The sequence below is a fragment of the Lissotriton vulgaris genome, chromosome 11, assembly GCF_964263255.1.
Source record: "Lissotriton vulgaris chromosome 11, aLisVul1.2, whole genome shotgun sequence".
Classification (NCBI taxonomy): domain Eukaryota; kingdom Metazoa; phylum Chordata; class Amphibia; order Caudata; family Salamandridae; genus Lissotriton; species Lissotriton vulgaris.
The window spans coordinates 162445552-162470105 of record NC_141699.1 but is presented as its reverse complement, the minus strand read 5'-3'; the positions used below and the strand labels follow the sequence as shown (position 1 = coordinate 162470105).

General features: G+C 46.3%; 1 protein-coding gene across 5 annotated transcripts in view; it reads left to right on the top strand.

Annotated features, from left to right (window-relative positions):
- Nucleotides 1-24554, top strand: part of HVCN1 (hydrogen voltage gated channel 1) — a 246810-nt gene that overhangs the window by 205650 nt on the left and 16606 nt on the right. For 3 of the 5 annotated variants that reach the window (XM_086943022.1, XM_086943024.1, XM_086943023.1), the window contains exons 5-6: nucleotides 2580-2692; nucleotides 8741-8829. In XM_086943022.1, coding sequence (XP_086799148.1) covers nucleotides 2580-2692; nucleotides 8741-8815 — 188 coding nt within the window. In that variant the 3' untranslated portion in view covers nucleotides 8816-8829. The remainder of the gene's footprint in view (nucleotides 1-2579; nucleotides 2693-8740; nucleotides 8830-24554) is intronic. The other 2 variants (XM_086943025.1, XM_086943026.1) reach the window with 1 other exon arrangement.

Sequence of the window (24554 nt, the reverse complement as noted above, 5' to 3'; positions counted from 1 at the left end):
TATCATTACTTTGCAGTTATCCGCCAAGAAACCTGGAGTCTATTTATTTCGCCTGGAATGTAGATAGATTTTTCAGTTGCAAAGAAATTCAGTTTTTGGCTTGGTTTGTATACATAGGTATAATGTGACTGTACTGAGAAATGATGGTTTAATTAAAGCTCAAATTAATATATTCTTTAGAAACTGAGAATCAGGAAAATATTTTATGTACAGTTAGGTTGTGATTTGAGGATGAATTAGAATTAGAATAGTGCTTGAAGACGAAATTATAGTGGAGAATGACTGAATAATTTTGATTGAGAATGGTTCTGTATAAGAAAGAACAAATTCCTTTCTGTTCTCCAGAACAAATTCCTTTCTGTTCTCCAGAACAAATGCCTTTGTAGTTCTCAATGCACCATGGACTAGTAAAATGTTGTTGTCTTGCTGGAGAGAAATGTGGGGAATCCTTATAAATCTTTGGAAGACACACACACACACACACACATATATATATATATATATTCACTGAACATAGGTTTCAGGCCATATATAGTTAGGAATTAGCATTTAAAAAACCTTTGATATTCACTGAAAAAACCATAGGTTTTAGGCCTTATATAGTTAGGAATTAGCATTTGAAAAACCTTTGAAATTCACTGAAATAACCATAGGTTTTAGGCCTTATATAGTTAGGAATTAGCATTTAAAAAACCTTGAAAATTCACTGAAAAAACCATAGGTTTTAGGCCTTATATAGTTAGGAATTAGCATTTAAAAATCCTTGAAAATTCACTGAAAAACCCATAGGTTTCAGGCCTTATATAGTTAGGAATTAACATATAAAAAAACCATTGAAATTGCTCCTATATAGTTAGTTGGACTAACTATATATGGCGCACCCGCAATCCACTGCTGATGATGTCACATATTACATCATTCATGACCTGGTCGGTGACATCACTGATGACATCACTGATGACCTCTCAAATGACATCACTGATGACATCTCATTTGACATCACTGATGACATCACTGATTACATCATTCATGTGATAATACGATGAACCTCCTCAAACTCTAATATAACCTTTGATACACCCAGTGTTAAATACAGACTACCATTCTTGAAACTATTGACACACCAATACCAGTTACTACATAGGCACTCACTGATTCCTAGGTCTACTCACACATCCACTCATTCACCCATACAATCACTCATACATACAGTCATTCATCAATGCAACACTATCATATGCACTCATACACCTATGCAGACACTCACACACTGCCACTCATCCATGGAGTTACTCACACACCTAGTCAGTCATGAAAGAATCAATCACACTTCCATTTCCTCATCTATATAGTTATACACACAACACCTTACTTATTCATACATATACTAAAACATACTTACTCTCTTATACAATCACTGATACAAGTACACATTGATCTGCACAGAGTCACACACCTCCCAGCCAGCCACACACACACACACTCAGTCTCCCATACAAATATTTGGGCAACCAATCAATAACCCATATAGCCACTCATATAGCTACTGATCAACGCATGCAGCAGCTTACACAACAACAGACATACTGATGCACACATTCACAGTTTAGTCACTAACCTATGCATTCAGTAAGACACATTTAATCACTCACTCATACAGTCAGTCACGCACCTACTAAATCCTTCATCCAGACACTTATACATCCACTCATTCTTCAATATGTAAAACATATTTAAACTTTACAAAAAAACAGTCACTGGATGATGTCATCAGTGATGTCATCGGTGATGTCAAATGAGATGTCATCAGTGATGTCATCAGTGATGTCATTTGAGATGTGCTCAGTGATGTCATCAGTGATGTCACTGACCATGTCCTGAATGATGTAATATGTGACATCATCAGCAGTGGATTGCGGGTGTGCCATATATAGTTAGTCCAACTAACTATATAGTAGCAATTTCAATGGTTTTTTATATGTTAATTCCTAACTATATAAGGCCTGAAACCTATGGTTTTTTCAGTGAATAATATATATATATATATATATATATATATTTTTTTTATGAGTTTATGTATTTGGATCATGCACAAGATTAACAAATTGAAAGCCTTGCATGAAATTTGGAAATAATTGATAAATCGGTCTTCACCCTGCCTCTATAACACTAAGTATTGAGTTGAATCTTAACACATTGTTGCACAGAACAATATTATGCAAGAAACAGGGGAGATTTCCCATGTGAATTGCCACGGCAAAGCTTAATAGTTTTAGGGAAGAGCATTTCAATTGTTGTGTGGGGAGGGAGGGATCTATGGGAGGCTGCGTTAAATGGTTATGCAGAATTTACTCCTACAATATATCAATCTGGAATATAGACCTAGGGGTAAACCTTTGGGTTTACCCCTATGACAACATAAGGAACATAATACAAACAATGTGGTTTGTACCAGAATGGTTTGGATACTTACTGTTAAGTTGGTAAATGTATCGGACATATAAGCTATTGAACACACCGGTGAAAATAATCAAAAATAGTATACGTAACGATGTTGTAAATGTGAATCTTTCTTACAGGAATAATTATATCAATTCAGATACGAGCTGAAGAAAAGGTAAACAAGCTAAAGGATGAGAAGAAACAACTAGCAGATCAAGTTGCTCTGCTTCAACAGCAAAACAGCGAGAAGGTAAGAGTGTCTATTTATGGATACTCTTGTTGTGTTTTTTATCTATACTGGTTGTGTATTTGTGTGTATATATTTATATATTATACATAACTGGTAACTACGTTATGATACAATAAACCATGAGGCTGAATGCCAAGTGGTTTGTAAATGTCACCAGGACGGGAAGATGGTATCATATTACACATGTTACCTTTATGTATATATTTTTTTATATTGCATGGTTATTATGGGTTAGTTACTTTGACAAATTATTTTGTTTGAAAGTGTAACTAACCAATGGGCAGTGATTGGAATTCGAATGTTTCAATTCTGTTGACCTTTTTTTAATAATTGATAAAACTATGGACAGTAGTGTGAGCTAGTGGATATATGAGATGCTGTGGCGGCATTTTTCTGGATTTACTGCATTTGCCATATAGTTTTAACCTAATAGAGGATTTCACCAAAAATGTCGTTTCTAGCTAAAGTGGATGAAAACAATACTTCCAGAGAATGTGCAGCATCATTTGCTTGTTTGCCACATAATTTAGATAACCTGGCAGCATAATTTATTCCTCAATGCTGCATTATCGTAGCTGGCCCTGACAACTGTAAAGCTCTCCTTTCATTTGGGGACTGATGAAGAAATGTCTTTCTTTGAAAATTTCAAAAGGTTAATGCCCACATTCTTTTTGATCAACTGCAGGCAAGGATTACATTTTGTGACTGTTTTTCTTTTTTTCGCCTTCTATTCTTCTTGGAAGAAACCCCCATCTTCGCTCTTTATACCCACCTCTTTTTTTCAACAAACTCATCTATCCCTTCCATCTTCAAAATGGCCTGTGCTCGGCCTGTCCTATATTTCTATAGTGGTGTACCTTATTCCCCCTTCACTTTCCTTTGTCTTCATTATAGTTACTCTGCTGACTGTGCTGTTCTTCTGACAATTATCTTTTTCCACGTTCTATTTGTCTTCACCTCTATTTCTTCACACAATCCCTTTTCTCTGTTCTATCTTCCTATCCCCTCTGGTACCCCTTTCTCATTTGCAACCCCCCAAAGCCTTTCTACCTCTGATTGCCACCTTTTTAGGTCTCGCCTAACCAGTGCGCATGCGGTGCTCTAGGAGGGCCTTTAGCCATCGGTCTTCTCCTTTTCAAGCACACTCGTGCTTGTGCTAGCATCCACCTTGCGGGAGCGAGCAGCGGCATGCGATGTAATTGAAAACATGGCTCTCACGCCACCGCTGCTCGCTCCCGCAAGGCGGATGCCAGCACAAGCAGGAGTACATTTGCCTGATCTTTCGCCGCCACGGGGCCGCGCCATGCTCTCTCACGCTTGTTAAGCACACTGTCAGTTTCCCTACATCTTCTACAAGGGGAAATGTGCTTTGGTAAACGGCGGTGCCCAGTGTGAGCATGCTGTCGCAGAGATGGCTGCCCAGTAAGATGTGCTCCGTGCGGCAGACCAGTGGAGTATTTATTGGAAGAGAATTCGTCAATTCGCCTCCTTCTGTGCCCCTTTTACCCATTACCTTACCATGTCCCGCTCAGCTTTTCTTCCCAACTGTCCCTTCTGTGCCTTCCCAGCTCTCATCTCCTTTCTTTCTCCAATTTCCTCAACCTTTTGAGCTTGTCTTCATTTCACCCACCACCTCCTGTCTCCCTCCTTAAGCCGCATGCACTTCCTTACCGAGCTCTCTTATTTATAAAACACTCATACGTTGCAATACCCATCCCAATGTTTTTGTATCCACAATATTGTACGTGTGCACGCTTTTTGATGGCACATAGCACTTGCCAAGCAGAGGAAATTTAAAATAAACTGAATGAACATGTTTGAAAATGAAGTTTAGTCAGCGATGAATCAACCAAGACTACTGCTACCACCAATTTTTCAGAACATCTTTTATAATATTTGTAACATTAAACTTTCAGAGCTATACACAAAATTATTGAAGGCTGCACTGAATGTTGAGATTTTTTTGAAGCATGGAAAGTAATTATAGCGCATTGCCTTTACTCCCTCTTTGACTGTGAGAAGCTCCCTTTAGACACCAATTAGAAACTCTCCTCACACTGCCCAAGCCAGCTTGTTTGTGTTCAAGTAAAGCAGCCCAGCGGGCAGGGCCCCATTAATAATGGAGTCTGCTCTTACTGCGTGTCCTCGCTCCCTGGACGTGTGGAGGAGAATGACAACCCCTTTAAAGTCAGAGGTGCCCCGCTGCCCACTCCGCGACCGGCTGGCTCTCACAAAGCCTCTTTATTCCTAATGTCATTTGTTTGACACATTCACGTCACTCGGAGCTTCCCGCATGATATTAATGCCAGTCATCCACCTGCACATGCAGCACTGTAAACAAACGTCTATCTCTGTGCTGACGAACCAGAGCAGATAAAAAGGCAGAATTCCATGTAAATGGCTCGCCCATCTGCCGAGAGCACGTTGTTCACAATTGTCAGGGAAACAAAAGATGATTCGGACACAGAGAGGGAGAGGAATACATCTGTTGAAAAGGCACCCCTGACTTGAAAACTCCCCCTTACACGCCCACTCAATATTCAATGTATCCCCAAAAAACAGGAGACGCACAGCTCCTACTGGCAGATGCTCTACCCAACTAGGAGCCTTTACCTGCCAGCCAATCCTCTCTCCAGCCCAGGAATCTACACTCCCTCTCCCATCCACCCACCTCCCGCAGTCTCTCCATTCTCGGCTTTTATACTTGTAAAACATGAAGAAAATGCATCAATAGCATTTTAGGGACCATCATTTACACATGTAACAATAATCCCAACAACAGCAATAATGATATATGTTACTTGTTTGTATTATTGGTAATAGTAATAGTAGCAGCAGCTGTATTAATATTAATTGTAGTTTAATGTTATTGTGTGTCTTTAGTTCTGAGACCGTCTGTTTTATTTTGCCCACCCCCTTACATCAAGGAACTGGTCACAATTCCATGAAAGCATCACTCTGCTTAATGGTTCCATACATATGAGTTTGCTATGCATCACAAGATGCACAGTAGTAGTTGTAAGTCTGGTTATTGTTATTTGATTCTGGCTGATGTTTCAGGTTCTGGCTCGCTGGGAGCTGCGGCAAGATTCTTAACTCTGATCGCTGCTCCTGACGTGGAGGGACCTAGTCTTGGGCTCCTCCTGACTCTTTGTTCCACCCATGGCGCATAGCCTGTTTATAATGTGCTGCTTAACCCCTCCGCTGCGGGGGTAATTCCCCCGCTGTGCTGGGGGGCAGGGGGGCGCGCACAGCGCTCCCATGCTCATGACGAGCTAAGCTCGTCATGAGCTACAGCGCTCCTGTGCTCATGACGAGCTCAGCTCGTTAAAGGTGCATTGGCTCCTGTGGAACCCTCAACACAGCCAGGGGAATTCTCCCCGCACCTGAGCGTTCCACGGCCCATGGCGAGCTGAGCTGGTCATGAGCACCGGAGCACCGTGCCATGAGCATGGAAAAGGCCTACTAAACACTTATGTCACAAAGGTGAGTCCTATTGGTTATGCCAATGCTTGTTCTGTTTGCTGTCTCGTTTCTCCAGTGCACAGTCTCCCTCAGTGGTGGGTCCTCTTCTATGGAAACTATGAAAGGACTCAAAACTCCTATGCTGTCTCCTGTCCAGGGATAGAAAGTGCTTCTTTAGTATTTATTGTACATTTTTGCACTATTGGAGCCCAGCCCAGTAAATTATTTTCCTAGGTTTTAAGCACCTATTTTTGTAGTCGTATCTGTTTTGTTATGTTTAGGGTTTACTGGGTCAAAACCTTTGGTCAATAGGTTTTCATAATGTTTTTTAATATTTGAAAATGGCTTCTTGTCTAGGTTTGCTAGCTCTGTCTACGGGGTGGATTATCAAAAAGGCTTATAAATGAAGATGTATCAATTCGCTATCACATTTTTTTCACTGGAACAAAGTTGTGTATAGAACTTGGGGACATATACTTTGTTCTGTCACAAAAGGTATATTGAGTGTTAAGACAGGGAGTGCATGGCAGATTCTGTGTTGTTCTCCATAGAACATATCTGTGCCTGGAAAATGTATTAACGGTAAATGATGGAAGAGCAACTGGACCCTTGGCAAATGCACTCATGAGGAAATTTGCTAGATTACCATTGGAGGTTATTGCATACTTTCAGCGAAGATTTCTGAACAGTTGGGTATGGCGTCTGAATATATACTCCAAAGTATTGTTTGACTATAGTATCGTGGTCAGAATAACGCAGGTAAATATATTGTTTTTTCATGTTCGCAAATAATATTGTTTTTCTTTTAAATATACTTCAAGAAAGTATTGTTCAATATTATATTGTTTTATGTATTATGGTTATTTTTTATAGTAAACTTTCATATGAATATATGTTCAATTATTTAATTTGGTATTTTTTATATTTTAGTTTTTTTTTGGGCTCGTTGGATTTATTAGGGGATCGGGTGGGTAGCATTTATCTAAATGCATATTTTGGGTACATATACATTTTAACGTGTATTCATTTTTGTATGTTGTAGTACAGTTTTATAATAGTTCTATATGCTTTTTTAGTTGAGTTTATCACGGTAGTGGGGTGGACAGTGTTTTATTTTAATGTTATACTAATTTATATATAAATAATTAATACAAATTTATTTTGAGTAATTTAAAATACATTATACATTATTCTTAAAAATGCCAGGGCTCATTTATTCTATCTGATACATTGTAAACAAATAAGAAAATTATTTTATATTTTTGGGGGGATTTAGGAGGGAGTTTATTATTTGGATGAATCATTTACATATTTTGTGATAAAAGGGATTCTAATGTTAAATTATCAATATTTTTACAATTTATATTAAGAAACTATTTGGGACTCACTGTTTATGTTCATATAAAAAAAATGTAAGTTACTTTTACTAACCAAAATGGAAAAATAACAATTACTTCAGGAATCTTTACATCACACAGTTCATATACATTTTAATGTATCTTTAATTAAAAAATGGGAGTTGCAAATTTGTTTTACATTTTTTTTATTATATAGTTAAAATACTTGTTTGATAAAAACATCTGAAAAAGTACAATTGCAATTTATTAGTTTACATTTCTATTAAATTCAAATCTAGTTTTTGATAGGCAATTTAATTACTTCTGTGTAATATATACTATTTTTGCATTTTTTAATTTAGGATAGTGAATCCGAATGGACCCCCTCCTGTTAAACCATATTTTCTGTAGTGTTAGTCACACAGGAGTAAAAACAGAAATGCAACCATCCAAATGCCAAATGTATGGATTTTCCCAAATCTTTGTTGGATTGATGTTAGAATGGTAAATCTGCCCCCGCTTCCCTGCAAATATAAGCACTTTCCCAGTGTTTGTGAGACAAGAGTTACAATAATAAATCTCACTCTTCCTTTCCTTCTCGCAAGTATATGCGCCCTCCCATTCTTAGTAGGGCTGGTGTTAGAATAGTAAACCTAACTCCTTCCTCGCCCCAGAATCTCTGCAATTTAAGCACTTTTACCAGTGTGTCTGGGACTGGAGTTATAAAAGTACACCTAGCAATGATGACTAACACACGTTAGTAGGAATACACGGTACAGATCTGCGTGCTATCCCTTTTCTAGGGAAAATAACTCTCACAGATTTGCATTCTGTTTCCCACTTTTGGGCATAGGGGTCCGGGCTGCCTCTAATCAGGGCCCTGCCGTTCTCCCCTTGTGTAACACCATTCTCAATAAGGTTTTCAAAAATGGCTTCCTTAAGATATGACATGGTGATGTTATGTATTTAAAGAACTTGACTAAGCCATCAAAAAAGTCAAAGCACATCCACACTGCGATGGGTGTCCAAGCTGGAGAGTTTGTTGTAAGTCAATCTTTTTTCCATTTCCTTAATACACCATAACGTAAAGGGAATAAAGATGCTCAAATTACTAAATTGTAAAACCAATTTAAGTTGACTAGTTGGAGTGTGAAAACTTGATAGCTTTAGATTATTAAACATGTAATCTTTGTATTGTGATTGCTTTAGGGAAATTTTTAACTGAAAAGGTATTTTTGTGTAACAGGAAGCAGAAATTAATAGACTTCAAAAGCTTCTACACCAGCATACCGTTGTTCCAAGCAAAGGAAGACAGATCTGAGGCAGTGTGAGGCAGTAAGCATTTGTAACCATTTGCATACATCTCCCTTAAATGTATCCATGTTAGACTAACATATTAAATATATTTGAAGGCTTTTAAAATCCTAATTATTCAGGGCTTCATTCTTTGTAGCGTGAGGGATCCACATAGGATTTGGGGATAAGGAACACACATGCTGACTATACAAGAATACTATCTGATGTCATTGCCCCCAATTTGAGAGCTTTGTGGGTGCTTCTATTTAATGAAAAACGTGTATGTTATTGTTTAATAAGTTTCTGTATTGTTTAATATATATCGCCCAGTATTAAAACCTAGGCTGCGTTGATATCAATTTATGCAACTTTCTGTCATACGATTGCTTGAATTGTTATGGTTGTATTTTCAGGTTCTTACAATAATATATAGGTAATAATGCATAAACTTAAATGCTGCAATATTGTAACTTCAATGAATTGGATTACTGCTAAGGGATGAATTGTTGTGAAATGTGAATAAAACAAACTATTTAACCTTGTTTTACAAATCATCCAGAGCTTACACAAAAGGGTGTGAAATAGTTTGTGACTCGTACTAATGAGATATTGAGAGATATAATAGTAGCATCATTTCAATGGCTACTATTCCTGGTCCAGTTTCTTCATTTGAAAGTATCCAGCCGCAGACTGAGAACCCTGGAAGCTTTTGCAGGTTGTCCAGGTGCTGGGCCACCACCTACGAACAAACACAAAACGATTATGTCAAGAGACTGCATCCCAAGAACATTGTATTTGTGCCAGGAAATGTGTCCCCTTTGGGAAGTGAGATAGCAACGTCGTCCCTCCACATAAGGGAAACGGACTGCAATTGTAGTTTTTTCATCACAGTGAAAATTGCTAAATGTCTTCCTGACTTTTATGGGTTAACTGATTCCAGTGGGGCGCAGAAAAGCCGGCAGTAACCTATACAATTCCATTCAATATACCCTTTCCTTCCCCAAAAGGCTCCCTCTATTATGACTCCATCCTAGAATATACTTGATAAAGAAATTTGGCTTTTAGTTTCAGTGAAAGTGATGCCGTTGGACCACCTCATGGATAATGGACACCTTACCGGAAATCTGAAAATTTAATCTGCTCTCAGTGCACTTTAACGTTTGTTTGCAGATAGTTGTAGAAAACGGCACCACCCCAAACTCTTACTTTTCTTTTGACATTTAGAAACCACTCAGTCTTCAGTCTGATTAATTAAATGACTAGAATTCATTGATTACAAAACAAACCAGGGGTTTGGCCAATTTTATGTCATCAAGGCAAGGCCACTTTAACTGTAATTTAGAATTTATAGAAATGCATTAGATCTCATTTATGGCATTACTGTACCACAGTTATAGACATAAATGTCTAGATAGATGCATGCACCTCTTTAGTTTTGGTGGAGGGGAGGAGAATGGTGATTCTCCAATTAACGCGCAGAAAGAATCTTGATTTCATTAAAGACAACAGAGGCTCGCATTATGCATAAAATGTTATTGCTTCTCCTACAAGCAGCCCTTCAAAGAACGTAAACAGATCACAAAGCAAAATGTTCCAATCTGGAATCATGGTACAGTATATATGTCTATGACACACAGCTATCTTCCTCTTTTAGGTTGCAACACGAAGACAACTTAAAACCATCTGAAACAACATAATCAACGCCAAAGAATTCAAACATTCCCTCTTGATATGATACAATCACAATCTGTTTCCTATGGGGAAAAAAAGAAAAATTAATGATATTCTCCCCATAAGGGTGAATGTAAAGACCAATATTTCAAGTAATTTTTTTTCCCTTAAATACATATACTTGGGGCGTGGCCAAGATGGCGGTGTGAGCGGACGTGCTTTGCTGAGCTCCCGCCGCCGGACGCCGACTTCAGCATTAAAATAGCACTGGCCCGGCCGAAACCGGTCCCAAAAGAAGCCAGACCCGGTACCGCGGCTGCGGTAGCCTCCTGAGCCGGTGCAGTGACCAGGGACGGCCCGACACCGGCGTTGACTCGCCGCGGAGCCAGCAGCGGTTGGGGCCCAGCACGAACCAGGAGCCGCGAGCGAGGACGAGAGTGAGGCCGCGGTGGAAGGAGCCGCGGGGCCGCCTGACGACGCCCGAGGCGGGCTGCAATCCAGAGTGTAGGTCCGGCCCGCGCGGTGTCGCGCGAGGCCTCCCGCGTCCAAGCGCGGAGGCTTCTGCGGACCTACCACCCACGTTTGACGTCGACCCCCGCTTGGACATCGACTGCCGTCCGCCGCCGGCCTCACCAGCGGAGCCCAGGACCGGGCGAAGCACGTGGGCGAGACACGAGGGAGCCTACGCCGACCCTGCGATTCAACACGGCGGCGGCGAAGTAATCGGGGGGGGGAAGAGACTTAGCACCACCAGGCCCCCCCTCCCCGCCGCGGACCCGCTTTCCGCCTGGCCCGGCCGGTGGCAGAAGTGGCCGGAGGCGCGGAGATCCGCCATCTTGTGCGGCCTGATGTCGAGGCCGATGTGAAGACCGCCGCCGACCTGGCTCTCAACCCGGCTGCCGCTGGTGCACGGCGGCTTGTGGGGGGACCTGCCCGGCCCTGCCCTCTCACGCTGTGGGCCTGAGTGGCTCTGCCCTATCTGGTCGCCAGCCGGAGGTTACCCCTCGGCGCCACTGACCCATCGGGACGTCAGCACCCGGCTGGACACATAGCCACCGCACCGAACGCGCTCTCCTCTCCAGCACCTACGACCTGGGCCTACGGTCCTGGAAGCAGCTGATCGCGAGACGAGGGGCAACGCGGGAGCCATGTCCAACGCTAGGACAAGGAAGGACCGCTCCATTGCCGAGCTCTTCACCCCCGGGGCGGTGGGGAAGAAGGCGGAGGTCGCGCCGGCCGGCCACCGAGCGGGCTCCGAGAAGAAATGCCAGACTCCTCCATCCCAGGGACAGGCGGATCCGGAGGGCCCTGTCACACGCTCCTTTCTGGAGTCGCTCTTCGTGGGGCTGCGCGAAGACATACAAATGCTGAAGAATGAACTGCAAGGCGAGATCAGAGAGGTGCGCCGCGATACCGACGCCATTGGTGAGAGAGTGGCGGAGCTAGAGACGAAGAGCGATGCGCGGGATATAGAGATTGAGGCACTGCGACAGGAACTGGTGCGTATCCATGACCAGCAAGTGGACCTCCAAACCCACGCCGAGGATTTGGAGAACCGTTCCCGGCGGCATAACATCAGAATCCGGGGGGTGAAGCACTCTCCGGACACAGAGGACCTCTTTCTGTTCGCCCGGGGCCTGTTCAATCATATCTTAGGCCGACCAGCGGACTCTCCCTTGGGCCTCGACAGAGTGCACAGAACGGGCCCGCCTAGAGCGGCAACGGCCCACCCGGCCGACATCCTAGCATGCGTCCAGGATTTTCGGACCAAAGAGGAGATCCTCAACAAAGCACGCCAGATGGCGCCGGTGACCTACGGTGCACACTCCCCAGCTCTATATCAGGACCTTGCAGCGCTGACCCTGGAGAAAAGTCGCATCTTCCGACCCGTCACTGCAGAGCTGCGGAACCGCCACATCGCCTACAGTTGGGGGCACCCCTTTAGACTTGTGTTCAAGATGGGCAACAACCTCCACCAGGTCCGCTCCCTCAGGGAAGCATGCAGCCTCCTGAACATCGAGGAACCGGCCGTGGCTGAGGACCCGGGGGTGGGGGGTACCGCCAGCGAAGAAGCACCAGGACGTTGGCGGCAGCAGCGGCGGCGGCACAGGCCGCGGCGTCCCGCCACCAAAGAGATAGAAGAAGGCCAACGTGCAGCTGTGGAGACCGTCGCACAGGGTCTGGTGAACCAGGACAACGACTGACCCCCGGCCGGGGGCTCATGGACCTTCGGGGCTACGGCTCAACCGGGATTGCTCGCTCCGGCGGCGGGGGTGCCACCTCGCTAGCCCACGCCTTTTTGGCCATTGCTTGATGGACGACCCAGTCGGGGATGGGCACTGTCCGCCGACACCGTTGCCATCGCCTCCACTCCAAGTGTTTCCCTTACCACGGATCCAGCGGACATTCACCTGGATCTGGGACTATGATGGTTCAGACTTTTTTTTGGTTGAGTTGACAGGGGCAGAGGGTGGGGAGGGGGGAGGGGGTGGCATCAGACCTTGCACCTCTTCCATTGTTTGGACATTGGACCTCCAAGGGTTCGGGGGGGGGGGGGGGTTGCACCAGTTGGGGTTTGGATGGAGGGGGAGTTGGGGGTAGAGGGTGAGGGTTGGGGGGGCTCTCCTTGTCCAGGGGATTTTACCACCACAGATGGGGTCGGTAGGACTCCCAGCGCAGTGTCTTCCTTGGTCCGTCGGCCCGCACGTGGCGCTCACAGGTGGGACTTGGCACTCCCCCTATTGCCTCCGACATGATGCGACACCTAACAGTCCTCTCGCTTAATGTGCGGGGTCTCAATAGTCCGAACAAGCGCAAAGCCATATTGTCCTTTCTTGAGCGCTCCAAAGCAGATATCTGCCTCCTCCAAGAAACGCACCTTGTCCGCGGCGACCAGCACAGACTCAAATCACGCGCCTTTCCCTGGCAGTTCTTCTCCTCCTCCCTGAAAAAGGCAGCCGGGGTAGCAATTCTAGTGGCGAAGTCCTTTGAGAGGAGGGTCCTCCAGAAAGAAGCTGAAATTAAGGGGCGTTTTTACTCTATAGCTTTCAGGTCGCAGGCCACACTTTGCTTGTGGGTTCGGTCTATGCCCCGAACGAGGGACAGGAGAGGTTCCTACACACGGCACTGGAGGCCTCCACATCCACCACACATACACACCTATTGCTGGGAGGGGACCTCAATATCGTGTTTCACAACACAGCAGACCGCTCAGGCCAGAGATCCGGGCAGGTAGGGGCGCTCATTGCTGCAGGGCACACTCACATAGCAGACTTGGGACTCGTAGATTTATGGCGACACATCCACCCCCGACGACGGCCTACACATATTATTCGGCCGCGCGCAAGACTTATGCAAGGCTTGACTATTTCCTATGCTCCTCGCAGCTGGCACTACAGGCGGAGGAGGTGGAGATAATGCCGGCCGCGCTATCCGACCATTCCCCGGTAGTTGCGACATTTCGAATGGGGACCGCGCCGGCTCCACAGCGACACTGGAGATTGCGGGACGGCCTCTTGCACCTGCCCGACACCCAAACACGGCTCCAGACCGCGATTGACCACTTCTTGGAACACAATGCCAACGACGATGCCATGAAGGCCACACAGTGGGCAGCCCTCAAAGCGGTCTTACGCGGTGAACTTATCTCCATAGCCACCGCCAATAACAAGGAACGGGCCCTGAAGCGTTCTGAACTTACCCAACGGGTAGCAGAACTGGAACAAATGCATCAACGCACGGGGGCGGCTCGGGCATGGCGCCAATTGTGCGCCGAGCGGAAAATGCTGGCGGCTTTAGATCAAGACGTGGCGGAATACGCCGCTATGCGCTAAAAGCACGTCTATTACACCGGGGGCGAGCGCTGCGGGAAACTCCTGGCGAGCCGGCTACGGGCGCAAACCCAACGGCAACAGGTGCGCTCCCTCCTATCTACTGGCAGCGGCCAGCTCACGGAGGACGCGGCCATAGCGGCGGCCTTCGGCAACTTCTACGCGGCGCTATACGACGCGGATCACCTGGACCCGGCTGCCGGACCGGCCTACCTACAGGGGGCTGAGCTCCCCATCCTCACCCAAGCCCAAGCAGACTTCCTGGAACGGCCCATAGGCCTAGAGGAAGTCATCTCCGCGATTGCCCGCCTCAAAGTCGGGAAATCCCCGGGCCCAGACGGCTTTACTGCGGCCTTCTACAAGTCCTTTTGTCAGCAACTGGCCCCTCTCTTGCGCGACCTGTTTAACACCTTCGACAAACCTGGTGCCATTCACCCGGACCTGCTGGAGGCGTCAATCTCAGTAATTCCCAAACCGGGCCGGGACCCGACGGTTTGCGGCTCGTACAGGCCCATCTCGCTGCTGAATGTGGACCTGAAGCTCTACACCGGCATACTGGCAGGCCGCATTGCCCCATACATGCAGCAGCTAATTGACCCTGACCAGTCGGGCTTCATCCCCCAACGGCAGACCAGCGACAACACCAGGAGAGTGTTGCACCTCATTGAGGCTGGTTCGCGCACCAAACCGGACTGCATGCTCCTCACCATCGATGCGGAGAAAGCATTCGATAGGGTTCACTGGCCCTACCTCGACCAGGTTCTCCGCCACTTCGGGTTTGGGGAGAAGCTCCGCCACCGCATCTTCAATTGCTATCGCCGGCCCAACGCCACCGTGAGAGTGAACGGCCATACTTCCCCGAGATTCGATATTGGCAGAGGCACGCGCCAGGGTTGCCCATTATCGCCGCTCCTATTTGCGCTTTACATGGAGCCGATGGCCCAGAGGGTGCGACAACATGCGCTCATCTCCGGCATTAAATTCGGAGCTGACACGCACAAAATCAGCCTCTACGCAGACGACGTCCTGCTGTCCCTTACAAACCCGATGCAGTCCCTGCGTGCTCTCTTCGTGGAGCTTCACACATTTGCCCTGGCCTCGGGTTTTAAAATCAATGAAGCAAAGTCCGAAGCTCTAAACATCTCCCTAGGGCCGGACGTGGTGGCCGAGATTAAGTCTGAATTTAAAATGCAGTGGTCGGACGCGGCGATCCCTTACCTGGGTGTCTGCCTAGCCCCTACTGTGCGGGGCACGGCACGGACCAACTACGCGGCACTCACTGACAAACTCCGGGAGCAGCTACGGAGATGGAAGCCGCTTACACTATCGTGGCTGGGCAGAATTGCCGCCGTCAAAATGACGCTGTTACCGCAGGTCCTGTACCTGTTCCAGACGCTCCCCATGAATCCTCCAGATGGCTGGCTGCAACAGACCTAGTCGGAGCTGTCGCGATTCATCTGGAATGGCCGCCGACCGCGGTTTAAGCACACACTCGCCACTCTGCCCCCAGCCCACGGGGGGGTCGGGGTGCCCGACCTCGCTCTGTACTTCCAGGCGACGCAATTGCGCACCTTCGTGGAGTGGTTTCAACTGGAGTCCGGTAAGCACTGGCTCTTCCAGGACCAGGCGGTGGCGGGTCGTACCCTCCAGGGAGTGCCTTTCCTACCACGCCAGCACAGGCCCCCTAATCTCTATGCCTCTGACATCACGAGCACCGCGCTGAGGGTGTGGGATAGAGTGGCCGTAGCCAGGGGACTGACCACCTTTCCCTCGCCTATGACCCCCATCTTCGACAACCCTGATTTCACGCCCGGCTTGGACGTCAGAACTTTCACGAACTGGCGAACGACTCCCTGTAGGGCGGCGGGCCACATGTTCGACCTCAAGGGAATCCTCTCGTTCCAACAGGTTAAGACAGACTACGGTGTGGCTGAATCGGAACGCCTACAGTACCTCCAGGTGCGACACTGGGTGCTCCACCCCTCGCTCCAGCCCGGCGCCCGACGACACCTCACACCCTATGAAAAGTGGTTACTGACACGCACCTCGGACAAAAAATTGATTTCAGACCTTTACCAACAGTTACTCCTCACCCAGGCTCACACATACAACGCGGGACAGGTTAGGTGGGAGAGGGACCTGGGGCGGCAGCTTACTAGGAAGGAGTGGGAAGGGGTGTACAACAGGGCCAGGCACTCAGCACACCACACCGGGCTCACCGAGACACTGACTAAAGTAGCCACATACTGGTACCACACCCCTGAAAGGTTACACCAATGGGATGCCCGAGTCAGCGATAGGTGTTGGAGAGGGTGCGGAGAACTGGGTACGCTGGAACACTTACTCTGGAGCTGCGCGGCGCTTCGCCCCTATTGGGACCCTATCCTGGATCTCATTGATACACACTTAGACACACAGCTGCCGCGCTTCCCCGCATACATTCTGTTGGGCCTCCCGAACGATCTCATGTATCCCCTAAAGTCCTGGTGGGGGCGGCTGATTGCACTGGCTTTGGGGGCAGCGGTCCAAAACATTGTGGCCCATTGGAGAGCGGCCCAGGCGCCGCAGCAACTGGGGTGGCTCCACCGGCTCTGGGCGATCCTGGGAATGGAGAAACTGTCACTGGCAGCGGCAGGGAGGGGACAGAATTTGCGGAGCTCTGGCGGCCATTCCTCGCCTTACTTACCGGGGAATTTCGAGAGGTGAGCTGCCCACGCTATCTGCGCTTGCTGCGCCTTGCTGAAACGCCTCTCCCAGCGCCCAAGACGCGCTCCCACAAGCGCACCGGCTCGGCGAGAGCAGCACCACCTGACCATTGATGGAAGACACTAGCCACTCGATCATTCCCGGAAATGGACAAGGAGAGGGGGGGGGTAGGGGTGGGTAGGGTATGGGGGGTTGTTTGAAGTTCTATGTTCTAGGTTTTTTTTTCCATGTCTTTTATAATGGCACTCGGATTACATAGCCCGCACCTTTGTAGCACCTCTTAAGACGCGGCCGGCCCGAATGGGTTGTAGGCGGCTTGCTGTGTTAACGACCATTGTGCCCACTGCTCATGTCGTGGATAGCGGTGGAGTCTCAGGCTCCGGCTTCCCCAATGTTGTGCCGGCCCACACACCATGCTGGAGGTGCATGATACTTGCTTGTGCTTAATAAAAGATTTAATACATAAATACATATACTTTTTTTAAACGTTGAAGACATAGGCTTCCTCTATCCTTGCTGTTCCACAAAGGGCCCCAAGATTTGTAACCTTTTTTTTTGGATCTACTTCCCTAACACTTATATAGTGCCATCTCCAAGTTAAACATATGGAAAAGTCTGGCATACCTTGCCTGATCTGTCGGGGGATCTTCATCCTTCCACTTTGAAGCAATCAATATACGTAGGGTTGCTGTCACCATAAAGCAGAAATAGACTTAGGATATTTCTAGCTGTAAGGTCTCGTCACAACCAAATAAGATTAAAGTTGGATTTAATGGGGCCACTCGACCCATAGCCTTGTACAAGAATCTTTCAACCCCCTGCTTTACCGGGCCCAGTTTACAACACTCGGCAAACATGTGGGCCATATCGGCCGGACCTTGCCCACATCTTGGGCATTTATTAGTCTCCCTTTTACCCCATGCCCAGAGTTTAGCTGGTGTGAAGTATAATCTAAAGATTGTTTTAAAATGTTGAACCTTAAGGTTGGCAGATAAAAGAACCTTCTTAGACAGTTCTAATGATCTACATAGATCCACTTCTTGATTTACCAGTTTGACTGCCCACCCGCTTACAATTTTAACTATGTCATCAACACTAGCTTCCATCATCATTGCGTATATTTCCTTCACTTGGGGCTGTTTATGAACTAAGGTGTCTAAAAGTAGAAAACGGGACTGGTTAATAATTTGCGTGGTAGCTGATTTAATTGCCTCCCTAACCTGTATATACTTAAATAAGCATCGGGGGTCTATCCCGAATCGTTCCTGGATCTCTACAAATGACATGATTCTGTTTGAATTAACAATGTCACCGACATAGTTGATTCCCGCCTGCTCCCACTTGCTACCAATTTTATCATACAGGGAGCCTGAGAAGATTGATAAACGTCATAATAGCAGGTAGCCTTGGATTTTCGGAATTTTTAACAATGTACTAGATTTCTGCCAAACATTCCAAGCTGCTTTAAGGGGTTTGAAGCGTGTTTTCTTGTAGTAACTTACCTCCAATTGTATAAGTAATAACCCTGGTGCTAAATCACCCAAAGCTAATTCAAAGATGGAGGCTGGCATCTCCATTGCTTGAGCTGTTGTTATTGGCTTGGGTCTAAATAAAATGGTTATCTGCTGAAGTATAATAGCCCAGTAATAGTATAGAATATTTGGGACAACCATCCCCCCTCGGTTTTGTGGTAGGGTCATTACTTTCAGAGATCTCCTGACTTTCTTGTATCCCCAGATAAACTGCGAGAAGATCCCCTCTATTTTTTTTTAAAAAAAGGAGATTCGGTGGTTCCATTGGTGTACAGCGTAACAGATATAATATTTTAGGCAACATTGTCATTTTTATGACATTCGCCCTTCCGATAATAGGTAAATGCAGGTTATCCATTCTCTTTAAGTCAGGATCTGCATTAATATTCCAGATTGTCCCGACATCTTCTGCTATAGAAATCCCTAAGTACATGGCTACCTCCGTCCTCCTAGAGTCCTGCCACGTAACCGACGTAGAGCAGACAATTTTAGTTTTATGGGCATTTAGCCCATACCCTGATTGATTCCCAAACTCCCGAGCCAGATTTTCAATCCTTCATATTGCCGCCTGAGGGTCAGGGGTGACAACCGCAATGTCATCAGCGTAAGCTAAAACCTTAGTGCTATACCCCCTGACCACTACCGGCTTGATTACCTGATCGTTTAATATTACTCTAATAAGCGGGTCTATATGTAATGCAAAGAGGATAGGGGAGCCTGGGCAACCCTGCTTTGTACCCCGGGCGATCTTGACCTTCCCCGACCCCCACCGAATCCGTTGTATTTTCGCATGTGATTGAACATACATGGCTCTGAGGGCGGTTAAAATACATGGTCCAAAACCATTTGACCTTAAGTTCTGCCAAAGATATACCCACTCCACTTGGTCAAATGCTTTTTGAGCGTCCAATAATATTAACGACATCTGTTGCCCTGAGATCTCTGCAATATTAAATAATGATATTGCCCTTTGGATATGGTCTGTCGTGCCTCTACCCGGGATGAAACTGTGTTGCCACGGGCTTACCAAGGAATCAATTATCTTAGATAGCCTACGCGCTAGGATTTTAGAATAAAGCTTTTCATCAGACTTTATCAGCGCGATTGGTCTATAGGAGGCTGGATATTCAGCTACCTTCCCCTTCTTCAAGAATATGAAGAAGGGCCATGATTTAGGGGGAGTTCCTTTCTGCTGTACTGCTAAAAACAAATCTAACATAAGAGGGGCTAGTTCTCTGTGCAAAATTTTACAACTCTCCATTGGTAACCCATTCGGGCCTGCCTCCTTCCCTGAAGCCATCAACAATAGTGCCTCATTAACCTCCTCTAGCGTAATATCTGCTTCTAATTCTCGAATCAAAGGCAGTGATTCTAAACCAGCTCTCCCTGCTGCTGGAGTGCTAAGCCAATTTTTTGTTATAGATCTTGGCAAAAATCTTAACATATTTCCACTATCTCTTGAGGTTCAGTGGAAATTGTACCATCCTTACTTTTCAGCCTTGTAATGCAACTTGCAGCTACCCTTTGTCTCATCCGAAGTGCAAGATGTTACCCTGTCATTTCTCCATATTCATAATGATCTTGCCGGTCGGTTTGAAACCTTTCAGCTATTATTTTGTTGTACACCCCGTTTATTTTAGCCTTAGTACTAATAACTTTTAATTCAACATTCAATTGCAGCGGAGTCTGTTTTTGTATGATAGTTGCCATATGTTCTGTCTCATACCCACTCAGTTCCCTCATAAGTGTACGTATTCCCTCTCGCTGTTTTTTCCTATGCAACCCTAAAAAGCTAATTAGCCCCCCCCCCCTAAGCCCTGCTTTAAAAGCATCCTATACGTTTTCCCTTGAAATACTATACCTATTGACATTGACATAAAAGAACTGAGTAGTCCAGCCCCTAATATGATCAATAAAACCATTAGTAACTAATAGTTTCCTATTGAAGAGCCATTTTAAGGCAGCTTTTACATACCCTGGGATTTCTGTGTCCAATACCAAAGGGTTATGATCGAAAGGACCTTAGGTAGCTTCTTAATCTGTGTATTTTTTATTAGAGAAGTGGGGACAAAAAAATAATCTAGCCCCACATATTTTCTATGTGGGCATGAGTAAAAAGTATATCCTGGGTCTTCTACTTTTTTAATGGACCATATGTCTACCAACCCATGACTATCCGCTAATGTCTGTAGGGCTTGAAAAACTTGTAGCTTCCTGCCTTTGTATCCGCCCCTACCCACCCCACTTGCATCAATATGAATATTAAAATCCCCGCAAATAATCTATGAGGCTGGCCAGGAGGCAAGCTTAATTTCTAATTCTACAAGCAGATCTGCGTTGTCTAAATTTGACCAATAAATAGTACAGAGTGTACCAAAGCTTGGAATTAGGGTAATTGCCCACCTACCCCTTTTATCTGATAATGTCCGTTTAGTGGGTGGCAACCGATTAGATTTATGTATTGCGACCCCTCTAGTGTTAGAGGTCTTTGATGAACAGATTGCTTGGGTATAGCCTGGGATATAATTAAGACCTCTCTTCTGCCAAGGGATGTGAGTCTCCTCTGACATGCTCCGAGCCCAGAGTTCACATCACTTCTCCAGTCCTACCTCTCTTCACTCGATCGTTCAGCCCCCCAATGTTTATGGTACAAAAAGTTAGCTTACCCATCCTGGCATTTTCCTTGGTGCCTTCTTTGCCTCTTACACCATTCCTTCAGATTACGTGAGACCCAAATCTTACTTATAAACAATATTCTACTTTCCTGAATTTTTATTTTTCCTTTTCCCCCACCCACCCCTTCACAGTTTACCCCTCCCACCCCTCCCAGATTCCCCCTCACCCCTCTCTGTGTCGTGAAGCAACAGACCTATATTGGTGGTGTTCTCGCTAAAAAAACAGTTAGTACCTATAATTTCCCCCCCACTTTTCTCTCCCCCAACCTTCTATTCCTCATCTACTTTAACCACTTACTAGAGCCCCCCACCGTGTCACCATATTACAACCTACTAAAAAAAAAAAAAATCTTAAAAAGTCTTGCGACCAGGAGGTGGTGTCCTGTAGCATCTTGATTAGATACTGTCCCCTGGTTTTAGTCATTCCGACACATATCTCATCAGCCGTCACACCTCGAGAGTCATTTGCCATCTGCCCTCTAAGATCCGGATTTAATAAAAAGGCTTGTGCACCCATTTCCTAGAAACTGAGTAATCATTTGGCGTAAGCGCCATCTTCGTTCCACTGTGATGTGGCAGAAATCTGGCCTGGTGAAGAAAGAGTACCTATCAACCGCCCATTGTGCATCTGGTCTAGCCTTCTCGAACACATTTTGCCTCAATAGGTAGTTCCCGAAGTACACCAGTAGTGCCCGAGGTTTGGCATCGGGGCGCATTGGCTGACGTATATTAAATGGGACTCTGTGTGCCCTCTGAATTTCCTGGGATCACCTCGAGCCTTCTAAGTCTGGGAAGGATTTCTGCAGCAGCTGTACCATGAATTCTCTTGCGTCTGATCCTTCCTTTCTTTCCGGGATCCCGAGAAATCGTAAGTTGTTACTTCTTTGGCGGTTCTCTCTCTCCTCCAGCTTCCATTGGATATCTATAAGTTGTGCCTCATGCTCCTCCACTTGCCCCCTTGAACCTTGGAGATCCACCTCCAATGTAGCAGTTCTTGACTCTACTTCGGTCGTCCGGTCACAAATATTGTTACAGGTTCTTCCAATTTTTCTGACAGTCCCCTGAAGTTTCCGTGCTACATTTTGTGTGCGTTTGCTCTCCATTCGGGCTTCCTCACGGTGTGCTACAATGCACTGCAGAATTGATTTCAGTGTAGGGGGTTCCTGGGTTGCTTTTGCTTCCTTAGTTGGTTGTTTGCTGTTCCCCACCAATTGATTCCCTCAGCTCATTCGGTCTAGAGTTCTCTACTCTTGAGGCTCTGGAGTTTATCTTTCGAATAGCTGGAGTATTTTGCCTGCCACTAATTCCTTTATCGGAGCCACTGTTCTCCTCACTTGATTTTATATTAAAACCCATATCTGATCCCAGACCTGACCAAGTGGCATCTGAAAGTGAGTAAAAACTGTTCGCTTCTGAGTCAACGTCCTTCTCCCCTGGAAGCCTGTGTGCCCTTGCAGATTCTAGAGGCTCTTTCTCAGTCCCTTTTATCCTTGAATCTTGCCCTGCAAGGTGTTGCCCGGTCCCCCCCTGGTTGCTCATTCGGGGTTTTCCTGGCCCCTCCATCTGCATCGCCCAGGGCCCCCCCCTCGTTTGTGGCATCTCCCAGAACTGCAGGGTCCACTTGGGTAGATAGATTTGCCCCCTCTTGTTGAAACTCACTGCCCCCAGGGGCCCCTGCTTTAAGCTCAGAAGAACTAGTTTCTCCTACAGCTGGCTCATCAGTGCATACCTCTGGAGAATTCTCCTGGTTTTCTTCTCCTGGAGCACCTATCTCTCCTACGACTCCCGCACCCCCTTTTAGCTCCGGGTATAGTTCATACAGTGTCCCACGTATACCCTCCTTGTGTCCCACGAAATGTCTCAGCATTGTCACCGCCTCCTCTGGCCCCAGTGGTGGCATACCGGTTACTCTCCTTCTTTGTCCACCGGTTCCAGTTCCTGACTGCTCCTCCGCCCGAGCTGCTCCTTGAGCACCGGGCCCCCGGAGCAAGTCCATGACAGAAACCGCGGCCCGCGGTGGCTCGGGCTGTGAGCCTGCGCCCCTCCCCTTTCCGTCTGCGGGATTCTCGGCGCAGGGCTTCTGTCTGCGACCCTGGGTTGCCGCGGGAGTCGTCTCCGCCTCTACTGTATCCCTCCGGGGTGAATACTGCGGCGCAGTCTGCAGAGTCGCCCCTCTGCCTCTCGTGCCAGACTTGGGAGGCATCACAACGAAAGTCTAAATGCCGCCACACGCCAAGCCTCGAATCGCGGACCGGGAGAGCTCTCTCTCGAATCCTCTGCAACTTGCGATCAGCACCTCTCCAATCTCTGTTAACGCTGAGATACACTCCTCCAGGCCGGGTACCGATGCTCCATATTCCCCTGCTTGGGAGGCTTGCATTCTGGGGTAGCGGATAGCGGGGGTTAAATCAAGTAGCCAAAGTCATGTCACCCCCTGCGAGAGCCACCTACAGCCGCCTCACACGGCCGCCATCTTGCTCACCGACCAGGTGTGGTGGGAAAATGATAGCCTCCATTGTTGTTAATGAAATCAAGATTCTCTCTGCATGTTAATTGGAGAATTGTCATTTCATTACAAGACTGGAGGCTATCATTATGCATGTTTAAAGGTTTCCAAATATTATGTTGCTTGCATGGTTCATGGTCTCAAGTAGAAATTTGCGAAGGTCCTGGCATTCGACCAGCCTGCTGCTTTAATGATCTCAGAAAGAGGGCCTTCTGTCTGATTACTTCATTCAGAATACTTTAATAGCCAGTGCACCTCTGGCTTAATGTGTAACCCACCTAACTATTGTGGCAGTAGATCCAGCTTTGTGGTTTGGCATAAGATATTCGTAGCTGAGTATGGCCATCATGTCTAAATTCTAGCATTCTTTGCTCGTATAACTTCATGTAACTTACCACGCACAGTTTCGAACAATCCTGGAATATAGGATAGAAAACATGGCCAGACTTATTTTTTGTTCTCTTCCAAAATTTCAAAATGTACACTATCTGATTAATAAACTCTGTTGCAAGTCTTTTTTAACAGATTGTTAAATAATGTTGTGTTTCTAACAGAAATACCATAAGTCCTTTGTTAGATCTGCTAACTGCTTTGACTTCGAACCTCACAGGCGATCAATATAAGAAACCGCTGCAACATTGTCCATGCAAGTCACCACTACACTGTTTTCCAAAAAGGTTTTGAAGCTTTTCAAACCATTCAGTTAGGCCATCAACTTCAAACAATATATGTGTAATAGCTTCTCTTGTCCCGCCTATCTCCTTCCTGTCTCTACGTTGTTCAGGCAAGCCCCGCTGCCCAAAATACTGGGATCTGTCTTTAAAATAAATTCTGGCACATTTCC